At 41.5% G+C, this 24,561-nt stretch overlaps 3 protein-coding genes across 4 annotated transcripts; all 3 read right to left on the bottom strand.

The window, feature by feature from the left end:
* Positions 1-1,256: 1,256 nt before the first annotated feature.
* Positions 1,257-8,568, bottom strand: kcnk3b (potassium channel, subfamily K, member 3b). The gene is made up of 2 exons (XM_068580039.1): positions 8,217-8,568; positions 1,257-7,284 (listed from the first exon to the last, which is right to left on the bottom strand). The coding sequence occupies exons 1-2, from the start codon at positions 8,497-8,499 to the stop codon at positions 6,398-6,400; spliced, it is 1,170 nt and encodes a 389-aa protein (XP_068436140.1). The 5' UTR covers positions 8,500-8,568; the 3' UTR covers positions 1,257-6,397.
* A 1,904-nt stretch (positions 8,569-10,472) lies between these two features.
* On the bottom strand, positions 10,473-21,642 carry ezra (ezrin a). Of its 2 annotated transcripts, XM_068580037.1 has the most exons (14): positions 21,616-21,627; positions 19,888-19,971; positions 19,397-19,492; positions 18,280-18,554; positions 17,543-17,626; positions 16,162-16,308; positions 15,787-15,883; positions 15,217-15,380; positions 14,987-15,117; positions 14,025-14,185; positions 13,164-13,256; positions 12,146-12,235; positions 11,942-12,076; positions 10,473-10,637 (listed from the first exon to the last, which is right to left on the bottom strand). In XM_068580037.1, the coding sequence occupies exons 1-14, from the start codon at positions 21,625-21,627 to the stop codon at positions 10,473-10,475; spliced, it is 1,734 nt and encodes a 577-aa protein (XP_068436138.1). The 2 variants fall into 2 exon arrangements, with proteins under 2 accessions (XP_068436138.1, XP_068436139.1); XM_068580038.1 differs by having other exon boundaries at positions 11,942-12,235; positions 21,616-21,642.
* Positions 21,643-22,341: 699 nt separating this feature from the next.
* nenf (neudesin neurotrophic factor) lies at positions 22,342-24,306 on the bottom strand. Its single transcript, XM_068580920.1, has 4 exons — positions 24,124-24,306; positions 23,957-24,017; positions 23,585-23,688; positions 22,342-22,751 (listed from the first exon to the last, which is right to left on the bottom strand). The coding sequence occupies exons 1-4, from the start codon at positions 24,262-24,264 to the stop codon at positions 22,575-22,577; spliced, it is 483 nt and encodes a 160-aa protein (XP_068437021.1). The 5' UTR covers positions 24,265-24,306; the 3' UTR covers positions 22,342-22,574.
* Positions 24,307-24,561: the final 255 nt, after the last annotated feature.

Here is a 24,561-nt window from a genome sequence, read left to right on the forward strand (position 1 = left end):
GACAAACAGAACAAAACAACAAAACAAAAACAAAATATAAAGACAATGAAGCAAACAAACACACAATCCCAATGAGTTAGCATGGGTAAAGGGCAGGAAGCAGGAGTTAGCAAGTGAAGGGTAGGGAGCAGGAGTTAGCAGGTAAAGGGAAGGGAGCAGGAGTTAGTAGGTGAAGGGAAGGGAGCAGGAGTTAGCAGGTAAAGAGTAGGGAGCAGGAGTTAGCAAGTGAAGGGAAGGGAGCAGGAGTTAGCAGGTGAAGAGTAGGGAGCAGGAGTTAGCAAGTGAAGTGAAGGGAGCAGGAGTTAGCAGGTGAAGAGTAGGGAGCAGGAGTTAGCAAGTGAAGGGTAGGGAGCAGGAGTTAGCAAGTGAAGGGTAGGAAGCAGGAGTTAGAAGGTGAAGAGTAGGGAGCAGGATTTATCAGGTGAAGAGAAGGGAGCAGAAGTTAGCAGATGAAGGGTTGGGAGTAGCAATACAGCATGATGTTTATTTAGTAAATGATGGTTCATTTAGAGGTCATAAGACCATAACGTGGAGTATGCTCTAAGGTAGGCTTACCGACAGGTCTCTACCTCACCAGAACCCAAAAAGGCATATACTATAGGTAATTAATTAGGTTGTATTCAGTTAAATTAAATAAATATAATGGTAGGAATGATTTTTTCTTTAATACAACACAAATACACAAGGGCATTTTATGACTCAGTCAAAATTGGCATAAATATGTGACAGACCGTTTTTAACCCTCCTTGAATGTTTCTAAAAACAGAGATTTTACCAGGTGACGTAATGCCATAGCTGACCTCCGTGGAACTATTTTTGTCTTTGACATAGATAGTCAGGTCTGTGGCCAAAGTAGATAACAGCAGATGGTCCAGCAACAGGAGGTCAATACAGGGTTTTGTCGAATAGATACTCCTTCTGTTGCTTTTCTGTGCACATCTAATGGCTGAAGGCAGCTCCAAAGGCACAGGGCCAGGTCTTGTTTGATGTTGCAGTGACAAGCACATTCTGATTATAAGATAGTCGTAGGGGCTATACTTTCAGCGGCAACTGACACTTATAATTATGTTTGGTGCATACGTCAATTTGATTTGTGATTTTATGCATTTATAGCTTAGACTAGAACGTTTCCTTTACTGTCATGCTCTTTTCTGCATTATTGTTGCACTACTCTTATATGTCATAGTAGTCATGAGACGCAAGTCTATTTTTTATTTAAGTGTATTTTCATTTTATTATTTTGGACTAAACAAGACAGATAGCAGCTGGACTCCACACAGAAACATAATGCATGGTTTCCAAACACCACATAACTCAAGACAGAAATAAAACTTACAAGGTAAATAAAGCCAGACACAGCAAACTTGTTTACAGGGGTGGAAAGAAGAGCAGGAACACAACTACAAAGACAATACACTATCCATTCAGCAGCAATTTAAGCACCTTATGTCTATTATTACTTCATAAAAATGGTGATTGAAAACATCAGTTCAAACATACATGTTGTTATTTGCTATTATATGTGACTCTGTTGAAACGTGAAACACTAAAAAAAACATACACTTAACAGCTCAATTTAAGTAGAAATCTCAGTTTATCATTTAGTAAATATAGTAAACTGCTGTTCTTCATGTAAGTTTAGATTCCGAAATGAAAAAATGTAACCTATTCCATATTATTTATATTATTGTAACCGAATACATTGTTTTTTTTAAAAACATATTGAACATTTTAAGAGAATCATTTGGATATTATGTACCCGTAACATGAAGCATCCCTATATAACCAAGCTGAATCAACACCTAAACCAAAAAAACTATACTCGGCGTGTTCTGGTGTCCTTTTTAGAAACTATATATTAACGCCTTCTCCAAATCTGTATTTGCTGCAATACGTGTTTTTGCTATTTCGTCCACCCCCTTCTTGCTGTACCACGTGATGAGGTATCAAATATACATACTGCCACAAACCATGACATAAGGATACACCGCCATACTTTCGGCTCGTGACTAACCTGCTGTAGTTTGTCCGGAACTGGACTTCAGTCAGAAAGCCGAGGGGGAAACCATCTGGACCAAACGGTCATTTCTATACATTCAGCAGGCTTTTCTCACACAGCACAGGGGGGATAAACAGCATGAAGATGGTAAAATCACATGACCACATCTTACAATAGTTACACTGTATACAGAAATTCACAAATCTTAACCCCTAGATTATGATTTGTTGAAAGGTTGTTATGCGGTGATTATGACATCCAGTGAAACAACATTGAAACACAAATACAGTCAAGAGTTTTTGGACAAAAATAACCACGTCTTTAATGTGTTTTATGGACGTACTCGAGCAGAATAGTACAGTATTGATTGGAATTAGATGTGGTGTTTATAATTTACCTGCACACATCTCAGAGAGTTAAGATTTTAAAAAAGTTCATACAATATTTCAAGTACTCTGTGTGTGTTCAAGTACTACTTCGCCTCCTCTCAACTTCAAACATTATCTTATCGAAAAAAAAAAAAACAACCTGTTCATGCTTGTGCAACAAGGCGTAGTTATAAAACTAATACAGTACTTGCATAAAATATACAGTCGGCTGTTGATTTCAGGGTCACTTATTGTTAAAAGGAAGTCAAGCACAGAAAGCATCACCAGCATGTGCAAACAGTACTTATATACATCCATCAGGTAGAGTCCATCAGAGCAGGTCTATTTCCCTGAACGAGATCAGTTCCTCAATAGGTGCAAAAAGCATTTGCGAGTCATTTCTGGCACTTGTTTTTGTGTCCATTGTGAATCTTCCCACAGTCCCGTCATCCTGACCAATGTATTCTCTTTTAATTTTGAGGTACTTGTACCTTACTTGAGTATTTCCAGCTTTATGCTTTTCTATCAGGCGCCGACGTCAAGGTCTGAAAAGTTAGGCCGACGTGAAAGTGCCTCGAACCTTTTTTAATGGCCACGAGGGGGCGACTACTCTGGTTGTATAGAAGTCTATGAAACATTAATCTACTTCTTATTTGATTTAATCCCTCCGTAAACATTGTAAACGTGAGTTTATAGTCTCAATCACTAATTTCAAGTCTTCTTCAATACAGCTTTAAATCATAAACTTGAACCCTTTCACAATTTTCTTTTTGTTATTTTTAAAGTTTATTTTGACATTTTGGTCCCTAAGAATGTCAAAGTCCCTTTCTTATATACAGTCTGTGTATTTTATACGTCACAACATGTTGAAGAAGAACATTTCACTTTTTACTCTGTTACATTTATCGGAAAGCTTTAGTTTCACTCTAAAGATTAAGATTTTGCATTAAAAATGTTTTATTCGTTAATAAAATATAATGTGATTTGAAAGTGGCTTGTGTTCCCTTGCAAAAAAACTAAACAAAAAACACTCCTTGTTATCTTAGACTTTTGCACTCTGTATTTGCACTCTTACCACTTTTTATTGCAACTGCTGAACAGCAAAACTGCCTCGAGACAAGTAAAGTTTATCTTATCTTAATTTACATGGTACTACAACACCCACAGGACATGAATGCAGGACTTGTACGTGTTTATACATTGCTGCACTCCTACTTTTACTGGGGCAAAGGATCCTCTACAATGGATTTCTCACCGTATGATTGTTGAACTGTAGTTAAAAAATTACAAAATCTCTCACAATAAAGTCTACAAAAGTAATATAGTAACAAAACATCTACCATTTTTTGACTGAACACCCAAATTTGTCTACTAGGAATAAACTTAACGTGGTGTCACAACATGTCGCCTACAAAACAAAATCACAATTTAACACCAAAATAGAACAAGAAATGGTATCTGAGGGTGGATTTTGTTTCCTTCTCTTCCATCAATCACAGAGATCAAGTCTATTGTGGCGTAATTATCTGTGATTGACAACCATTTTGTCTACCATTGTCCAAACACAGAAAACCTCTTCCCATCTGCCACTCCAAACTGCTCCCAAAAATAGTTTGCATCTGCTGTTTGATCCAGATGTGATTTGGACAGCTCTGCACACTTCACGTCTGACAGTCAGACATCTGTGACGCGTCATCGTCCTTCACTTCAAACGAGCAGAAAGGAGAGAAAGGAAGACGAGCAGGTTCACACTCCAAACATCTACCTTAAATGAATCATTTCTGTGTTTTTAACTGACGGATTAAGTGTTAACTTTAGAGCAATATGTTAACAATTTGGGGAATGCACTCATTTGTTTTCTTGCCGAGTGTCAGATGAGAAAATGCATAATTGGTCGAGCAAAATATGCTCAGCACATAAACAGAAATCTTAATTCTCGAGGCAGTTTGTGAAATGGTCACAAAATGTAATCTATTGGTTTCGTATGAAGGGACACAAATTGTCCGGTTTATTCTGAGTTGCTCAGAACTAATTTTGTTTGCGATGATTAGCTTAGCTTAGCATTAACTGAAAACAGGAGGGAAACAGCAAGCCAAAGTAACAAAATCCTTTGAAACAAATTGTCAATTTTGTGAGCTTTAAGAGTCAGAATTTTAAATGTATTTTTTAAACTTTGGACCGAGTCAGGCTCGTTGTTTCCCCGTGTTTCCAATGTTTATGCTATGCTAAGCTAAGGAGCTACTGGCTCGCTCCAGGTATCTATCTAATATGACATTTGGCATAGAGTCAGGCTTAAGGAGGAACACATACATGGAACGGAGTTATGTAATTAGGCTACAAAAAAAAAGGTAACTGGATTCTGTAACAGTTACAGAAAAAAAAGTGTATCAACGTCATTTAAAAGAAATACGCTGCCATATACAGTATATGCGGACATGTTACAACACTTCACAGCACAAGTCACACTCAATGGCCTCTCAGGTGAGTGAAGAAATGCTTTCACTGGGTGGATGGGTCCCAAAAAGATATGAAAAGACAACACCCACCGCAGCCACAACCTGTTCACCCGGCTGCACGAGAAAAAGAAGTTTCAACTGACACCAGACTTATGTGAAGCAGAGAAGAATACAGTACGACACGAGTTGTGTGAAGCAAGACGGTTTATGCACTTTTCCAGTTCATCAAGATGGTTCTTGACTGACAAGAGGCCTCCCGGCGTAAGAAGCAAGTGCGTTAAACTTCTGGTCCAGCAAACATAAGAAAGGACAAACCGTGAAATTAGCATGCGAATTAGCATGCGAGTTAATCCAATTCAATTTACACAGGTGCTGCTGCAAGTTAAGATCCGGCAACACTAATATGCCCAATGATTTGAGTCCTTCAATGATCACAGCTGGAAGGCAGAACTTGCACTGTACTGTGACGTTGTTCCCCTGATTCTGCTGTGCACACAAAATAAGGGTGGATTTGAAGTATTTGTCTTAATTTGCTTATGAAATAATACAAACATTATGGAACATTAAGTTACTGTACACACAATCGAAAACACCATGAAGAAGACCAGTACCGGCTCCAAACTGACCTCTGAGCCAACCATAAGCTGCAGGAGTGGACAAATGAACTGAAACACCAAACAGCCCTGCAGTGATTACCAGGTTAATCAAGATAACAGTTTTTTGTTGAGGTCGTCAGACTTGTTGATTTAGCCTGATGATCTTCTTGAAGAGTTGTGTCGTTAAATAAGACCAGTTCAGTGTGTGTCTACTTGTGTTTGTGCAGCTTTACTGCGTCAGGGATATGTCATCGTGATGTTTTTTTAACTTTTTCACCTGTGACGTTACATAACACTGCAGCAGTTTGGGCCGACAATCCCAATAACAGAGGCAGCTACAGATAAAATAATGAGTCATATTGAGTTGTGTGTGTGTGTGTGTGTGTGTGTGTGTGTCAGCTTTAATACATTTCTGACAATCACAAATTGTTTGAATAAGGTTTTAAAGCAACATGAACCAGAAAGCCGTCTGAAATTGTGCAGCAATCACAAATATGACAAAGGAAAACTACAACTTTAAGGAAGAACCCCTGATTTATATAAGCACATCTAAGATTATTAACGAAATAACTAAATTGGTAATTACTGCAGAGCTGAGCTGTTTTATCTCGCCATATTTTCTTATGCTGTCGCTCAAATTGACTCCACAATGAACATCTTTCCCAGCAGCCCCTGCGGCGCCGCTCTGCTGTCGCCTTTTGACTTGTGCTCACTGTACACCTCATGCACTGCGATGTGCCCAGAGGACTTCTTACGCCGTTAGATCTCGAGTCAAAACGTTGCATTTCTTAAAACACATATTTGAGTAAGCCTTTGATGTTTACAGTACTGTATGCTTTCCCCACTTTACGTGTGTCCTGCTATTTACTAAGATTATAGCACCACAAACATTTCAAACGTCTATATTGTAAGGATCGCCAGGTATCTGCCGTCCCCTCGGCAGCACCGTGCTATCCTAAAATGCTCAGCGTTGAAAGGCTAGACGGAGCTGCGTCTCTTAAACATCCTGAACGGGGAGAAAATGTGAAGGCCCGACGTTATGGAGCTTATGCTGGAACACTGACGCGGACTGCAGACGCAGCCCGTCGATCCCGGCTCCATGTAGTGAGGACAGTTACTGTTCTGCTGCATGTAGGCGTCGGAGAACGTCAGCTCCTGAGGGGTCACGGTGGGTACGGAGTCCTGCAGCCTCTCCTTGCTCCGGTACCACAGGCAGGAGCATATAGTCTGGAAATGCAGCACCTCCGTGTAGACACCTTTTAAATCTCTCGCCTTGGCCGAGTCGTCCGCCACGGGTGTTGAAGAGGCCGAGACGGGCAGCAGGTGAGTCACCTCCCCTCTGGGCTTGCCGACGGACCTCAGGGCCCTCTGCTTGGCGTCCCTGCGCTCGTCCTCGGTGTTCATGGTCAGGAAGCGAAGCACCACCAGGTTCAGGAAGGCGCCGATCACCGTCAGGCCCATCAGGATGTAGACGAAGCAGAAGGCCACGTAGCGGGGGTCGTTCTGCAGCGCGTCGTCCCTCTGCAGAGCCACGTAGTCTCCGAACCCGATGGTGGTGAGCGTGATGAAGCAGTAGTAGAAGGCGTGGAGGAAGCTCCATCCCTCGCAGTGGGAGAACGCCACGGCCCCCACGCACAGCGTGCTCATGCAAGAGAAGAAGCCGACCGTCACCATGTTCGCCATGGAGACCTCGGTGCGGCGCATCGCCAGGCACTTCTTGGCTTGGTGCAGCAGGTACCTGACGAACGTGTTGATCCGCTCGCCCAGGCTCTGGAACATGACCAGCGTGAGCGGGATCCCCAGGAGGGCGTAGAACATGCAGAACACTTTCCCAGAGTCGGTGCTGGGCGCGGCATGGCCGTAACCTGGAGGGGGCAGACGTCACAGTTTTTACACCTCAGACACGTGATGTTGTGTGTGGTCTGAGCAGCTGTGATGCACAGAGGCAGTTAGTTATAAAACGATTATTCCATCTGGACAGAATTCAACAGGAAACCAACACACACACACACACACACACACACACACACACACACACACACACACACACACACACACACACACACACACACATTTCCAGTTAATGAAAACTGGTTGGTTACAAAAGATGGGAATGTAATCTGGCATCAGATCAGCCAAAAGCTAAATTAAATCAAATTAAATGTATTACAGTTGGGTTTCAAGCAGTAGAGGGCAGTCATCATGAATATGTGTAACACATTATGTATCATTCAAACAGTGTGGAGAACACTGCTAAATAAACAGTCATTGTTTTTGAACTGAAAGGAAAAGCATTAGGGGACCTTATGGACGCTTCAAGACAAATAAAACAAGATAAAAGGAACAGTTCTATTCACCAATAAGTAACCAATAAGTTACTGAAAAACAACATAACATGAAACCAAATATTTTACAAAATAAAACAGAAATGTGATCGTAAAATCATGAAGATATTTTTTTTTTGTAATATTAGGAGTATTGTAGAAGATTTCATAAAAACAACCCAAGAGGTGTCAAAAAACATAACTATGAAGATCAAATCTACCGAAAATGTGTTTTAACTGGAAGTGGGAAGACGAGGAGCAACGAAAATATGAACACACACCGAGGAAAAAATATTCCAATTTACATAATCTATACTCAAATAAAGTACAAGTACCTCCAAATTGTGCTCAGGTCCAGTACTTGGGTAAATCTCTACTCCTAAATGAAATGCACAAACTGAGACAGTGGGCCACTGCGCGTCTTTACGCATGCTTTTACTGTGGTAATTAAAATCAAGAAACTTCCGGCTCACCTATTGTCGTAATCACAGTGATGGCGAAGTAAAAAGACCCGGCGAATTTCCACTGGACCCCGGCTTTGTGAGGCTTGAGCTGCAGGACGACGTGCTCCAGCTCCTCGAAGTTCGCTTTGGTCAAGTTGTATTTGCGCATGAGCTCGTACTTTCTGGCGTCGAGCCTCCTCTTGTGACTCTTCTCCTGCTTCGACTCCAGGGTCTCGAACACGGCCGCTCCCACCACCAGGTAGGTGAGGATGCTGATGATGAGGGCGAGGGTCCGTGCGTTCTGTCTCTTCATGGTCGCCACAGAGTGCGCAGGTTGGTAGGTGGGTTGTGTGGGTGGAGGGGGGAAGGTTTGGGTTTTTGGGAGGGGGGTGGGAGCTGAGACTCTTCTGCGACCTGCTCCTGACGGACTCCGGATCCAACAGAGGTGGGGGTTGAGTTGAGGGGGGTTGTGGGGGATCTTTGGAGACGGAGCTGTTCTCTCAGCACCACCCCCACATCACAGTTGGGTTGCTACTGTATTTGGACTATTTGTCACCGATTTATATTTAGATTCTGCAGGAGAAGAGAAAAAAAAAGAAACACGAGGGGCAATCCCACACTGTCGGAGAGGTAGTGGCTCTCATCAAACTGTAGGTTTTGCGCGCGCACAAAAACACACAAAAGAACACACATCTTTCTTACCTGAGGCCAAAATAAAGTCCGTGACTCCTCAGCAGTGCCTCCAACAACGAGCTACTGACGTCGAAACATATTACCTGGTGTGTGTCTATGTGTGTGTGTGTGTGTGTGATAGAGATCCACGTGTTCATTCAAATAAAATATTTGCGCAGTGGCTGTTTAAACAAAGTGGCTCTGCTGGCTTCGCAAGTTGTCTGGCAACCCTGATGATAACCATCGTTTTTCCGTGAGTAAATATTTAAAAAAGCCACATCCTTTCTTTCCCTTCTTATTCTTCTTTCTGCTCTTTCACTGGCTGCAGGATTCTTCAGCTCAAACACACAACTTTATAGTCACACACAGGAAATTAAGGATTATGTACATAAGGAATAGTTTTAGTATGCCATGGAAGAGGACACTATTTATAAGATAGTACACATAAAGTTTCATATCAGAGAGTTTATTCCTTTCCTGTCGTAAAATAAAACTGCTAGTTTAAAAGGATAATCCGCTTTAAATCTTAACGGGCGTTTTAGTTTGGAAAAAAACACGGATGATGTCATAGTGATGTCATCATGGTTGTCTTAGTTTGTGTTTACACATTTATTTAAAATGTAAAGTGCACAAAGAAGTTGTGTGGGCTTAGGAGTGGAGACGGGGGGCGTTTGAAAGTTATTCCGTTGCATTATGGGAAATGTAGGAGCCAGTGTTTTTCTTGGTGCTTGTCTCACAACAGGCTACACATCAGGGAATTACAAAAACAGGATGTTGAGAATTCAGTACAGAGAGCAGAAGGTTGTGTAAATAATACGAGGGTCCAGAAACATCTGGGATTAGATGCTCATGTGTGGCTAAAAAGTGTTTTTTACTTGTATCTTTGATGTAAAAATCATCATATAAGTCAGTGTATTAAAACTAGTTAAATACATTGCATTGTTATTTGGACAGAGGAGACAACCGCTGCACGAGGAACTGAAACTATGAACGGAGAAGGTGATTAACAAAAAAAGAAAAGATTAATTGTTTAAAGTCATTTATCGAGCTAAAATGTGTGTATTATTTGGTATTTTGGACTGTTGGTTGAACCAAACAAGCAACTTAAAGACATGACGTAATAATCAAAACACAATCAATACAAGAATGAATAAGTAAAATTACTAGTTAGTTGCATTTTTACAAGTCGCTGATTACAAAATGGGACATTCATTGAATTAATCTCAATTTACCTATTTTTGTTTCGAATAATAACAAAACAGAAAAAGCCAAATTGCAATAAAGTTTTTGATCGTTCATCATATTTAATTTGTTCGTACAGTATTACAGAAAACACACCAGCTTTCTGATATGTTTTAATGTTTCAATGGGACTAAACAGCACATTGGAGATGTTTGAGTGCTACAAAGAACAAACAAAAAACAAAACAGTGCTTTTCAAGCAAAAAGTTAAACCGATAAAATAAAACTCATGGATCAGCTTCACGCTTTTCTGGCTCTTTAAAAAAAAAAAAAAATCAGGTGTGGCTGCGATTACATCACACTTAAATTTAAAAAGGAACGGGGGCCTTCATGAGGTATTTGGGGGGCGAGATCTTCAGGTCACCGAGGTTTCCTACAAGGCCTCAAACTCATCAATCCTCTGCTTGGTGTTGCCCTGACGGATCTGACGCAGGGTCTTGTACTTGTCGCGGCCGGCTCGGACGTTCTCGGCGTGCAGGACGTCGTTCTGGCTCTTCTTCTCGTCGTCTCGGGCTTCTGCCAGCTCTGAGCTCAGGGCCTGTGGACGGACGACATTTAACCATTTAACCCCCAATAAACCAGAGAGTTTCACACTGCATTCACTTGACAAGATCAAATCATAATGTGTTCTCACATCGGTTGTTTCGCTTTCATTTACTTTATCTTTCCATCTGTTCTTGATTTCCTTGAATGTCCCACACTCGGATGCCAGAGAAAATGCTTCCTCTTGTCATTCCTTTACTTGTTAGTCAACTCGTGTGAGGTTCAACAGCTGAAACCCGTCTGGTTGCTGCAGAACGTCCTGATCGACTGAGAGTCACTCTTGAGTTAATGCCTCTTTGTGTGCTTTTAAAAAGCTACAATCTCGAACATTTCAATTCACGCTACTCTACGCTCCATTCACAAAAACTGTAATTTCACCTCGTAGTACATGGCAGTACAATCAATACAACACCACTTTAAAAAGAATAACTGAACCCACCCTCTCAGTTATTTTTAAACTCAGCACAGCTTTCGTTGACTCAGCGAGACGCGCTCACAACCACTGAGTGGGCGCTTCCCTTTGAAAAGCCCAGAAAAGAGGGCAGATGGACCCTTTAACAGACATTTGTTGAAATTAAAACGAGAATTACTACTTGGACTACTTTTCTATCAGTTGTTTTCCTCAAATGTCCCAGAACCTGTCAGCATGAGTTCCTGTAACTCTATACTGATACTCAGCTGGAGGTCATGTGAAGCTTAACGGCTGCAACATTTCACTGACAATCGATCTTTGATGAACGCTGAGGAAAGACGGAGGCCTTTACTTTCGGCTACTGAAAACATTTTAAGCAACTCAACAGTTGTTTTTTTCTATCGATTCATCTACATTTAGCCACAATCTTTGCAGGAATGTGAATAATAATTTAAACAACTTTTGTCTTTATGATCTTTGGGCGTGATTTAATAACATCGCAGAACATTTCCCTATCAGACCCAAATTATTATTCCAAGTATTTTATATCCGGAGGTGATCTTCAGGCTTCAAGGTGGAACAATCCCCAGCTACAGCAACTACATGTACATCTTGATCATTTCTTTGATAATAAAGTCCCTGTTTTTTTTGTTAAAATAGATGATTTTAGTTATGTGAGCTCGATCTAAAGATAATATCTATATAAATGTTCTCTTTTTTGGGTATGGGGGGGATGGTCTGTTATAGTGGATATTCAAATGGAACAAGCATTCATATAACATTCATATAACACTTGAACTGTGGTTGATCAGTAAAGTAAAACGGTGTTTATGCAACTGAAAGTGGCTGGCTTTAGGTTGGGTTGTGTCCTGAGGCCCTGAACTCACCTTCAGTTGTTTTTGCAGGCGCTCGTTCTTCTCGGCCTCGGTGAGTCGCTCCTCCTCCTGGTGGTGGTCGTTGATTTCCTGCGTCTGCAGCTCGGCGCTGTAGGTGCTGTTCTCCTCGCTGTGCTCGTGGTCGCTCTCGCTGTCCGAGGAGGAGGAGGAGGAGGAGGAGGAGGATGGTGAGGGAGCACGAGGCTCAACAACAACAGCAGCTTGAACGGGAGTTGAGTTGGTAGAACTCATCACATTGTGCAGCTCTTCCTTCGTCTTTATCAGATTCTCCTCCACTTCCCTCGCCTGGGACGAAGAAGAGAGGTTTTTGTTTAGTTTATTTGACGGAGACAGAACAAAACACTGTTGATGAACCAGAGTTACAGATAAAGATTTATAGATTAAAATGGTACCCATAAAGAAGGATTAGTTATGATGGAGGTGTCTTTCAATCTGTTGTAGTACAACATGTGATCTAAACATGCAAACTGAACCGAATGTACAGACTTAAATTTTACTTTTGGAAAAACTGGTTTATGACGTCATGACTAATGGATGTTGGTTCCATTTATTTACTCAAGGATCTTTTAAGCTTTGTTTGTCACGGACACAAGTAATATGTGGTGAACTGCAACACGCTATGCTAAAGGATCCGTGTGACGAATAAGGATCAGAACAAATAAATATAAAGACACAAAGATTTAATAACAAAATATAATGTGATTGTACACAGCTATAAGACCATTTCTTTCACCTGTTTTGTAATTTTGAGCTAATTTAACTTCTCCTGTGAAGACATGTTATGTTATATTGTTTTATTTATTACAACTGTGTTTCACCAGATTGACATAAATTGTACATCAGCATCCACTCACTGTACGCAGTTAAAACTAAAATCTGCGTACAAATAATTGATCGTGTGTTCTAAAAAATGTATGTATTCATAAACTGCTCATAAATGCTAAATAAGTGGACTTAAAATAAAGCGTTGCCCAATTCGCTCCGGTCTGAAATACAACCCAGATAGCTGCTGAGCTAAACATAAGTTAATATTTTTTTGTACCGACAAAAGTGAGAAAAGAAAATGCGGATCATACCGGCCAAAGAAGAACAAAAGGGCTCGTGATCGTGGAAGAAGAAAAAAAAAAAGGTGTTGAGCAGGAAATAAGAGCGTAGTGTGACATTTTCCCGGTGTCATACAGGTACATCCTTTGATCATATGCTGGACTCTCACCTTGCTGTGCCATGACTCAGCCTCCTCCTCCTTGACTCTCTTGATCTCCTCCAGCAGAGTGATCTTGGCGCCGTACTCTGCCAGCTCTGCGGCCTGAGGGAGGAGGCGCAGACCCAACGGTGTCGTCAAAAAAAGCCCAAAAGCAGACGCCTCACTACCTCGACTATCTGAACCCTTTTTATGAATGGATGAACTAAGAACAACCCACGGTTAAATACATATTTGGTAAATGGACCCGTACTTGTGAAGCGCTTTTCTAGTCTTCTGACCCCTCAAAGTGCTTAAACACGACATGACATCATTCAGCCGTTCATACACTGATGGGAGGAGCCACCATGCAAGGTGTCAGTATCATCGACCATTCATACACCGTAGGCGCAGCTACGGGAGCAATTTAGGGTTAAGTGTCTTGCTCAAGGACACATTGACATGGGCTAGTGGAGTCGGGGATTGAACCGCTGACCCTCTGAGCAACAGTCGCCCTTATATTTCCAGTGCAATTCACTTGAACGCAGTAATGACTTTACGAATGAAGACGTCACATTTAACTCCCAATAAGCTCAGAAAATGTGATGGAAACATAGAAGCAGCTGTGTTTTCCTCCGACTTCATGAATATTGCATGTTTCAAAAAGGAGTTTTAAGGTGAGAAAGAGTCTTAAAGAATTTTCTCATGCTGCAAGGGAAACTTAATCCCGGAAAAATCCCCCAAACTGAAAGGAAGCATTAGTTCAACTTGCTATCAAAACAGTTAATATGTGTTTATCCTGAATGTCGGAGCTTTGTTTGTGTAATGAGTGTTTCTCCGCCACGACTTTTTCTCACGTGAAGGATCCCAGTGCTTCTTGCACCGTGCACTCACCAGCTGCTCCTGGCTCTTTATCTGGTCCTCAGCTTGCCTGACCAACTCCTCCTTGGCTATTATGGCCTCCATCCTCTCAGCCTCCAGCCGGGCCGCCTCCTGCTCCACCCTCCTCCTCTCCTCCTCCAGCCTCATGGCCCTGTCCAGCTGCTCCTGAAGCTCTGCAGGACAAAGTCAGGGAAATTATTCTACACCGTGAACTCACATTTGTTTTGCTGCATTTTGGTGCAATTAGAAATACTTTGTTTTACTTGAGGCCCGTGGTTCCTGACTTGTTGGGCTGATAAACCCTGAATATGCAGTATTGTAAACGTAGGTGATGTAGTTTCTGATGTATTTGATGATGAATATGTTTGTAAGTAACATATACGTTTGATATTTGGAAGTATGGCATTTATATTACTGTTTGTATGTATTTAATTGCATTGTTAATTGTTTGTGGATGTTTTATCCCCCTGCTTTCTTTTTTATAAACCAAAGCTGCTGTCATGGAGCTTATTTGCATATATATATATATATATATATATATATATATATATATATATTATTCAAGTATGGTCAAAAACACTATATATACTATTTCTCCGCTTTTTATTCTACAAATACCTCTCCCTTATTTCTCGCCCAGAAATCAGCGACCATCATTCTTCAAAAAATAAAAATAGTTTAAAAGCCATTTGATGCAAATTTAGGGAACTTTTAAAGACGAGACGACTCTGTTAATCTCTGTCCTGAGTATTTGTTTGCGAACACAAAACATCTTCACTTCAACCTTTTTATTTTAAAGATGTATTTCAAGCAAATAAACAGAAGAGGGCGGTAAAGCCATGCTGCGTATTCAAGTTGGAACTGTGCAAACAACACAACATGAACGATGCTGTTGATTTACTTGTGTTGTTTTTCTATCTGAAGCGTTGACCAGTATGACCAGTATGACCAGCAGCGTCCACCGTGAGTCTCACCTTTCTCTGCTCTCTTAGTTGTCTCTTCAAACTGGTAGAGCTTCATCATCAGATCCTGCTTCTCCATCTCCATCTGCTCCTTCTCTTTCTCCATGGCCTCCCTCTTCTTCTTCTCACTCTCCAGCTGATCCCTGAGCAGCGCAAGAACAAAAACACCCATCACGCATGTGAACCACAGCCCGGAGACTCAACTCCCAGTGCGGAGAGAGCACGCCAGCAACACGCGTTACCTCTCCATCTTCTTGTGCAGCCTCTCCTCTTTGGCCTGAGCCTTCATCTGCTGAACCTCGATGGTGTCGGTCTTGCGGCGGCGCATGTACAGGTCGTGGTTGCCCATGCACAGCTGCAGGATGCGCTTGTTGACTCGCAGGCGCGGAGCGTAGAATACAAAATCCTCGAGAAGTGAAACAACGTGTCAAAGTTCATCGGGATTTTTTTGTTTTTTAACCTCTTACCTTCAATTTTGTGTGACAAATAAAGTTGCTCGAGGTTTATGATTCATTTCCTGTATAACCAGGATGTATTTATGAAAGCAAATAGTAAAAAGATATTCCATTGTGAGTTTTTTGATTGATTTTTGAGTCTGTTGCACAGATACCTAAAATACTACATCCAGATTGAACTAAAATTGTCGCATATTGGCATTTTCATTTTGAGATTTGTACACCTTTAATCCAATTATTTTTCTGTAATTGTGCACCACATGAATGCTGGGTCATGGAGCAAATCTGCACGGATCTTTACACATTTACGTACGCTGGATTTGCTTCTGAGGATTATACGGCTCGTTAAATACTTACAGGAGCTTTCTTATCTATGGGCTTGATGATGAATTTCTTATCGTTGAAAGAAATGTTTCTAATTTCACTCCAGGGGAATCCAATCTTTGGAGAAAGCCTAGAGGATGAAGACAAATCAGACAACAGGGTGTTTCAAAAGTTGGTTAGCTTTCAAAGAATATTCACAAGCGGAGATGTCTTTGCGCGTGACGCACTGACAACAAGGTTCATGTTGTGGTGGAATCAAGAGAATTCGGTCAATGGCCTCAAACGTGTTATTTAAAACTTGACCGACTGGAAAGGGAAGGTAGCAGAGGTCGATGACTGCTCGTGTGCTGCCATCAAATCAATAAACGCTACACTTATGATGTTAGGAGATACCATTCATTGACTTACTTGTCCATCTTCTCGTAGATGTTCAGTCCCAGAGCGTCGACTCCCAGCCACAGGTCGGAGCCCTTCTTGTTCTTGATCTCAAAGTAGTTGACGCCGTACATTTCCAGGTCCTGAGCGATCTTCAGGTACTCGATCATGGACTCATCCCTGTTCAGGTTAAACAGACGGATGAAAACATGGAAGCATACAGATTTCATTAGGTTATGATAGCGTTTCATTTTCAATTCAAGCATTGATCTTTTCCTCCAAGCGGTGAGAGTTTCATACACTAACACAATAAGAAGTGTTGGCTTCCATTTCCAGCTGCATTTAGAGCAAGTTCAAAGTTGGTAAAGTACACACACTTGTTTCAAAATGTATTCTTAAATCTCTCATCTTTTGTAATAGGAAAAATTCAATTTAGGATGCGTGGATTGTATAAAGTATATTACACTAAATGCATTTGGAAATGTTTTCTTCTTTACAAATACATACAAATTAATCCTGTGGATATTTGCAAACGTCTAAAGCTAAATCTAGATTTATCAAGGGATTCGCAAAGGTTCACAGTCAGTAAATAGATTTAATATTTAAATGCAAGTCCAATTTGACTAGTAAATATATTTCTACGTCAACCTCCATGTCGTCGGGGGCTGCAGGCGAAAATGCAGATTTAATTATTTCTGCTGCAGTTCGTTAATTTGTATTTTATAAAAAGGTGGAGGAAGGAAATCGCTTCAAAACATGAATATAGCATCAAACCCATATTTGCATTGTAAAAATAAAGTGGAGTAACGTCGAGCCGAGCAGAGTGGATTTACTCTCCCCGTGTGCTGTATCTGCTCTCAACACGGCTCAGCCGTCGCCATGTTGAGAGCCGCGTGGAGGCAATTAGAAATTTTGCAGCTTTGATGCGACATGAAAAAAATAATGACACATTTAATGAAGCGTTTACTTTTTTGTAAATGCTTACCGTGGGAGAAGGAGTGAGAAGGAGTGTCGTAAAGTCAGCAAAATGACTCGGCAGCATCTGTCTGAAAGTTAGCCAACTACTACTGGTCGTACCAGACGAAGAAGAAGAAGGCGACAGACAAAGAAAACGTAACGGTCGGGGGAAAGCCTTTTGGATCTACAGATTACAGGCTACTAAACACTGAGGCCTCAATTAGGACCTACATTTTACTTCCATTTGTTTTTGTAAACATCTCCAATATTTGAGTTCAGTACGTTGCTTGTTATTATTATATATATGAACATTGTGGGCCAAATGACGCAATCTACTGAGATTTTATACGTCTACACTCTCAATGCCACGACACTGTGAAAGACTCCGATTGGTGTAAGACCCGACCATCAGTTTGACTCCCGAAAGTTAAGATAACAAGAGTATTTTGTCACTTACTTCAGCATCAATCTGTGCTCCTCGTGCCAAATCTGGATCCTCTCCTCCCACTGCTCCTTGGACAGCTTGTGTTGTTCCATCACTCTGAGGGGAGAAACCAGTTATCAGCGGCCCACTGGTGGAAGAGTAAACAGTCTGTGTAGAGCTGCAGAGCTAAACCAAACACATGCTGCATTGTCTTGTTACATCTATCACTGGCCATTGTGAGTGTGTAGAACACACAGGTTCATATTGGTGTCTATTCCACTGGAGGATTTATTATCCAATCCATGCAAAGTATTTCCTTGATGCACACGTGTTGGTTAACACGTTTTAAGTCAGTTAAAACATTTTATGCTGTCTGGACTATTGTTTAATACTTGGTCTGTTTCCAAAACATGACAATCTGTCTTTTGGTTTGAAGAAAACATGATTTGTACCATTTAAATGTAATTGTGATCTTCTGGGGAAGCTCAAGTATTCTTTTTATCAGTCGTTTACTGGGAGGCTCTTGACCTTTTCCATTATCTGCCATCTCTCCTATCCACCTCTTCGTGGATACATTTTCGATTTCTTATTACTTTCTTGAATATCTATATAAATGTATCAATATATGTATTTACCAATTACTCAAAGCGTTAAACTGTTTTTTGGCTGTTTCATTCACACTTTAAAAAGGATGGAAAGGTTTTACTCAACAGGCGATCTCCAGTAGCAAAGATCTCGCACAGCTCACGCTTTCTCCAAATCACACTCACCTCTTGGGCAGCAGGCGCTCGGAGGACAGGTAACCGGGCTTGAGCGCAGACTTCTCCTGCTCGCCGTACTTGGCCTGGACGGCATAAGAGGCCAGCAGCACGGCGGACTCTGGAGGGCAGTAGATCTCCTCCGCCAGAATGTCCTCCTTCACCTGCAGGAAGAAAAGCCTGCGGGTGACGTCCTGGATCAGCTCCTCGGTCACGTCCTCTGGGTAGAACTTGGCCTTCAGCCTAAACAGCAGGGGCGTCTCCCTCCTCACGTCCTGGACCATCACCTGAGCAGAGCGGAGCAGACGCCGTTAAAGAGCACAGCGAGGTATTGAAATAAAGTAGAGAAAGAAAAAAGGGAATGTTAAGATAGAAAGAATATCTTGGATTAAAATGAAGGAACCCGGAAGCTTGCAGGAGTAAGCTATCATGTAATGTCATGTGTTTCTGTTTATGGGGCGCACAACATAAGATTACACATTTTCATAATAACCGATTACACTTCCAGCTAGAACCTGAGTTAGTTGTAAAACCTGAACGTCACATGATGTGGTGGAGAGTTTGTGAAAAAACACTTAGCGAGCCTGCAGCGAGGTTTTAATAGAGAGCTGAAAGTCATAAAATGGCGGCGGTAGAAATACAAAAGCTTAACTTAACCTTGAACCAACCTCGAAGAAAAAAAAAAAAGGAGATAAAAAAACCAACACAAACAATTCCAGGATGACTTTGTCTTGTAAGAAAATAATAGTATTTGAGCAATAGTATTTAATAGCTGAATAACTTTAATAAGCTGTGGGACGCAGACAAAAATAATGTCTGTGAACAAATGCAGTTATAATTGTAAAAAAATGAAGAGTAGTCCACAGTGAAGAACAGAGTAGAGTACATGTAGAATAGAGTTTAGTTAAAATAAGTGAGTCAATTAACGTTTATTCCTTTATAATATGTCAGAAAATTGCAGGATATAATAATCAATAAGATAATATAAGAGAGTAAAATAGAATAAAATAAAAAACTACCGTTCTTGCAAGAATAACAGTAGAGAAACAGCAGGTTAACAGGATGATGAGCGAGAACTAAACAACGCCTCAGTTATGGTCGCTCTGAATCAGTGATGTCACAGATTTACCTTCTTATCAGCGTTCAGCCAGGTGATGAATCCTTTGGAGTCGACAAACTGAAGCCCAAAGTACCAAATCTCACGCAGTCCGATGGTCCTGGCCACCTTAAACACAAAGAGAGAGAGACGTGAATTCACGTCTTATTATTCTGCTTCTGAAGAACAACCTTTAGTTTTAGGATTATGTACAAACTGTGAATCAGTCTCACTTATGATGATGCAAATCTCAACAACTGCAGCAGTAGCTGAGGTGGTGGATAGACCTGAAAGCCTCAGGGACCCCGTTATTACGGAGTGAAAAGGTTTAGCTGACGACACAGAACGCTGTGTCAAGTTTCTCTTTTCACACTGTTGTATTTCTACAACCAGAACTTCTGGTGCAGCTTTACTTTGTGTTCAAGAAAACTGAAACCAACGAGTTGACGTTCCTGTGAATCCTGGGAGTTTGTGTCCTCGTGCTTTTCATACAGTCACACACACACACACACACACACACACACCTGGTCAAAGAGCTGCTTCCCGGTGGTGTTGGGGTGGAAGGAAAACTCCAGCTCTGCGTCCATCGTGGTGACGCGAACGTTGACCTGCAGCAAAGAAAGATCTTTGAGTCATGTGAAGACACGGGGCTTTTCTTTATTGGATATACAAACCGCTCTCAGTTCAAGCATTGGGCCGTTTTCCCCGATTTATATCAAAATCCATCAATCCTGCATTTGCCTTACTGATTCAGCATGCCCAGTTTTTAGCAGAAAGATTACTTTTGATTTTGGGCAAGTTGGAAAGTTTACATTCTGAAACGACTCAAAATAAGTGAAATAGAGCGAGTTATTTGGAGCTGTGGACAGGATTGTTCATCAACCATAATTGCTCACTATCTCCGTAGACTTTGGACCACCCTTGCAAGGTGCCATAATGTTGAACATAAGCAGATTAAAATATCAAAATACTCCCTGTTTGCCAAGTTGCTTTACGTAGACTTTACCATCGTTAGTAAGATCCAACACTTTTATAACGACAGCAGCAATTAAACGGGCAAATAAATCTGATTTTTATGTGTTTTTCGAGAATTCATTTCCAAAGAGAGACTTTTTTCTCACTATTTTCCACAAAAGCCCGACAAATTTAGGGCAATTGCATGAACCTGGCCTGCAGCCCATATTGGGCTTGTAGCAGTTACACAACCATTTTATGAAGTTGTACTAGAGCACACCCCGGGTGTCATAAAGATAAACCCACCGAACCTTAAGCAACACAAGCTGGAGCATCCATTTATGAAACCTGCACCATGTTTCTCAACTGTTTCCATGATCACATGCGTAAGATAACGTCTCTACTCCCGGACGTCCTGCAGATGCATTCCTTCCACTTTGAGATAGTTTAATGTTTCGTTTATACTTTCTTTCGCAGGGGTATCTCCAAAAACTTTTACTTTACTTCTTGACTGTTCCAATTGAAGACACAGTTCAGCCTCTTGAGTCACGTCTTCAGCATTTTCCAGAAACCTGCCACCATGACTCATAATGTCTGAAGTCAAGTTAGTTTAACGTCAGTGGAGTGCAGGCGGACGTCAGCGTGACCTCTTAAGAGAGGCTTTCTCCTTGGAGAGTCAATACGAGAGGAGCTGCGGTCGTAATGCACAATCCGGCCTTTCTTATCAGTTTTCCTACGGGCTGATGCTGAACACTTAGGTAAATCTAACTGAGAGCATTTCAAATCAATTCAAAAAGGGTTTCTTCTCTTTTGACCGTCTTCCAAAATCGAGGAGGGAGTTGGGAGGATAAAGCAGTTAAACAATACAGCCATGGGCTGTTGGTGAAAGTCACTCTTGACATTTACAAAAATCGCTCTGGTCGTTCTGCACGACCACGCAAATAAAATGTGGCACCGTTGGAGCCACAAAGAAGCATTTCAGGAGCATTGTTTCTGCCAGGAATGTGTGCAGCATGGGTCAAACTCTATGTTGGGTTAATGAGTAAATGCCAAGAAGAAAAAAGGTGCCTCCTGGAAATAAAGCACACGCTTGAACATAGAAAGAAAAATCCTTGATTAAAAATGTCAAAAATAAAACATGGTTGACCCTTAAATCAGTTTTATGCTCAAATGTTCACCATCAGCCCTGCAGATGAATCTCTAAAAACACCACCTCCCCCTTTAAAAACTTCAACCAGGAAGAGATGTTTCAGTGACGCATTTAATTATATCTTTTCAATAATGAAAGCATGTCTTACTGTTTTGGGCATCTTGGCTGCGGTTGGGGGACGAGCTCCAGCAGAAGAAAGTGTTTCCCAGGCTGACCGAGGCTGCAGTGGTGGACTCGCAACACAACCTCCACCTGATAAAGAGCGTCGCTCCGCTTTCGCCAGCAGACTCAAGGGCAGGGCTTGTGTCCTTTGAACTCGGCCGTAGATCACTTTAAAAGTGACGTGGGAGGTTCAACTCGGCGACTATCACACACACGCTGACGGACTCACCTGCAGTGTGAGCATCCGGCAGCACAAGACGCACAGCTCCACCTGAAGCCAATCACCTGTCTCACCGCCGGAACTGATGACCTTTGATCGGAGCACGCAGGGCTATATAGGCCCGGGCGGACTATTTATGTCGCCTGTTTGGAGGTGACATGAGTGAGTCATGAGCCGCCATAAAGCCAGATCACATCGAGATAACGTCTCAGCGGCAGCGAGGGGTAAAACTCAAGTGCAACAAAAAAAACTCTTAAAAAGTTTGGAGATTTACTGGCTTTAATGAAAATTGTACAAAAACTACATACGGTAGAAAACATTCACAGAGCTGCAGATTCAGTGTTTTTTTTTAAATTATATAAATATTCCACTGGGAAAAACGTGTTAAGTTTAAGCAAATCATGTAAAAGTCAACGGACAGGAAATGAATAGACAACGATCATTTATCAAGCAAGAAGAACAAATATTCTTCTCAATGCGACAATTAAAAAAAAAAAAAACACTTAACATTTGAAGACAGCATCGTGGATTTAAAAAAGAGTCCTGAGCATTTGTTCACTATTTTCGGAATTTCTTTAAACTGCAGGATTAAGCGACTCATCACTATCAATTGTGAAAACAATAGTTAGTAGAGCAGCTATACTAAAACTTAAGTGGAGGGAATGTGAGGAGTGATGTTTAGTTTTTTAATTGCCCCCCCATTTTTACAAAAAGGTCAAATGAGATTAAAACTCATCTCTGATTTGAAAATGAGGCTGGTCCTCTGGCTTGAAGGACTTGTCGGGGCTTCCATCGTCAGCGAGGATGCGTGATGCCGTGTAACCCACGATGGGGTACTTTGCTTTGTACGTCTCTTCAAATATACTCTCCAGAGACTCCAGCTGCTCTTCAGTGAGGCCCGACTGTGGATGTTCACATGGAAAACAAGGACTTTGATGAGCACTAGTGATGCGTTATGCAGTTTGTAAAGCCTTATTGTAGTCATTACTATCTTTACAGGTAGCCAACAAATGAACACTTTGGTGGCAAAAGAAGAAATATACAGGAAGCGGCACTTTAACCCGTCTGGAAATAAAGAAAGTCCTCCAACATGTGCAGAAGTAAAAACAAAGAGCCATTAGCAATTTGGTATCAAAACGTAAAGTGCTATAACCAATAAATTATAGTTCTTCATATCTGAGTTGTTCACTCATTCTGCACTTTATCCAATACATATACTACAGTTAAGCCGTATTTAGGAAATCTATATTTGTACAACACAACCAAGTCCTTCAGAACTCTTCTTATATCAAATATCTTCAATTCATCACCTGAATAAAGTGCTTCTTTGTGTGAAAGATGAGTGGAAATTACGTCTGTGATTCTACACCGTTTATGGTTGTTCTTTGACTTTGCAGTCCCAGTGTTTTTGTTTTGTGTTTAGTTAGTTATTGTTTGTTTGTTTGTTTGTGTGTTTACGGCTTCTTCCATTCAAAAGTCTATTAAAAATACAGTTGGAAGAGCAGAACGGTCGAATGGGCTGCTTTGTGTACAATGCATTCAGACAAAACTGTGAACTTTCAGTCTAATTACAAAGCTTATGAATGCAATGCTGTTCTGTAGCCGGCACTCAGGTGTCACATGTCGGTGCTCCCCACCCACGGGTGTCAACCACAACCAATACACTGTCATCCCTTCACTACAGTCCAAACAACGGGAGGGTGAACTGTTGCCAGGAGGAAAACACCAAACCTACAGTATCCGATGTCAGGTCTGCTGGGTCCAGGGACATCTTGGCCACGGCTCGCGAGCAGTCCTTACCCACCAGGGCGTTGTATGGAGCATCTTTTCCATAAAACTCTGCAGTGAGTAAAATATGATATCAATTCAAGAACATCTGTACATTTTGAGTGGACGCATGTCTGGTCTGAGTGTACATTTCAAATGAAGTCTAGTGCTCTGGAGAAGGACTGGAGAGCTTTAAAGTGGGCACAAATGAGCAAAGTTTACTTTCATATCACATATTTGTTTGAATGAAACAAAAGCACTTTTAAGTGACCATGCAATTGTTTGTATTGTCTTACAAAGCATTATAAATTCCATGGTTTGAGTGGTGGGTTGTATTTACCTTTTCCCTTGGTGACATCAAACACGACTCCTTTTACTGCAAGGTAGATAGGATGTCCCTCCTAAAACAGGGAGGGTAAAATACAACGCAAAAGAGATAAATCGTTATCGTGGACACACAAAAAACTCACCCTGGATTATGGATAACAAAAAAAAGCTCAGGTTCACCACGCTGCCGTCGTATCGCTTCAGCTCCTCCTCGGTGAATAACCGGACAGGTTTCGTGGTTGGTTTGTATTTTAACTTCAAGTCTTCCGCTAAAGTTGTAGAGAGGATAACAACCAGGACACACATCCGTGCTGTTGCCATGTTGCGTCTTCTCTTTGGGCGAGTTTAGCGCAAGCAGACACTTTGTCATGCGCTTCCCTTTGACCGCGCTGAGGAGTTGGTGCTGCATTTGCGGCCGTCGGACATTTTAGAATCACCTAATAGGGACTTTATGTAATGATACACAGTTATCAGGCAATAACTGACAGTCAACACCCCCCCCCCCCCTCCTCCTCCCGCGCACACACACACACACACACACACACACACACACACACACACACACACACACACACACATGGGGATAACAGTGACAGCACTAACCTGACTGTCTTTTAG

Source organism: Clinocottus analis, unplaced genomic scaffold (assembly GCF_023055335.1).
Source record: "Clinocottus analis isolate CAN_PGR_092001 unplaced genomic scaffold, fCliAna1.0.p SCAF_17, whole genome shotgun sequence".
Classification (NCBI taxonomy): Eukaryota; Metazoa; Chordata; class Actinopteri; order Perciformes; family Cottidae; genus Clinocottus; species Clinocottus analis.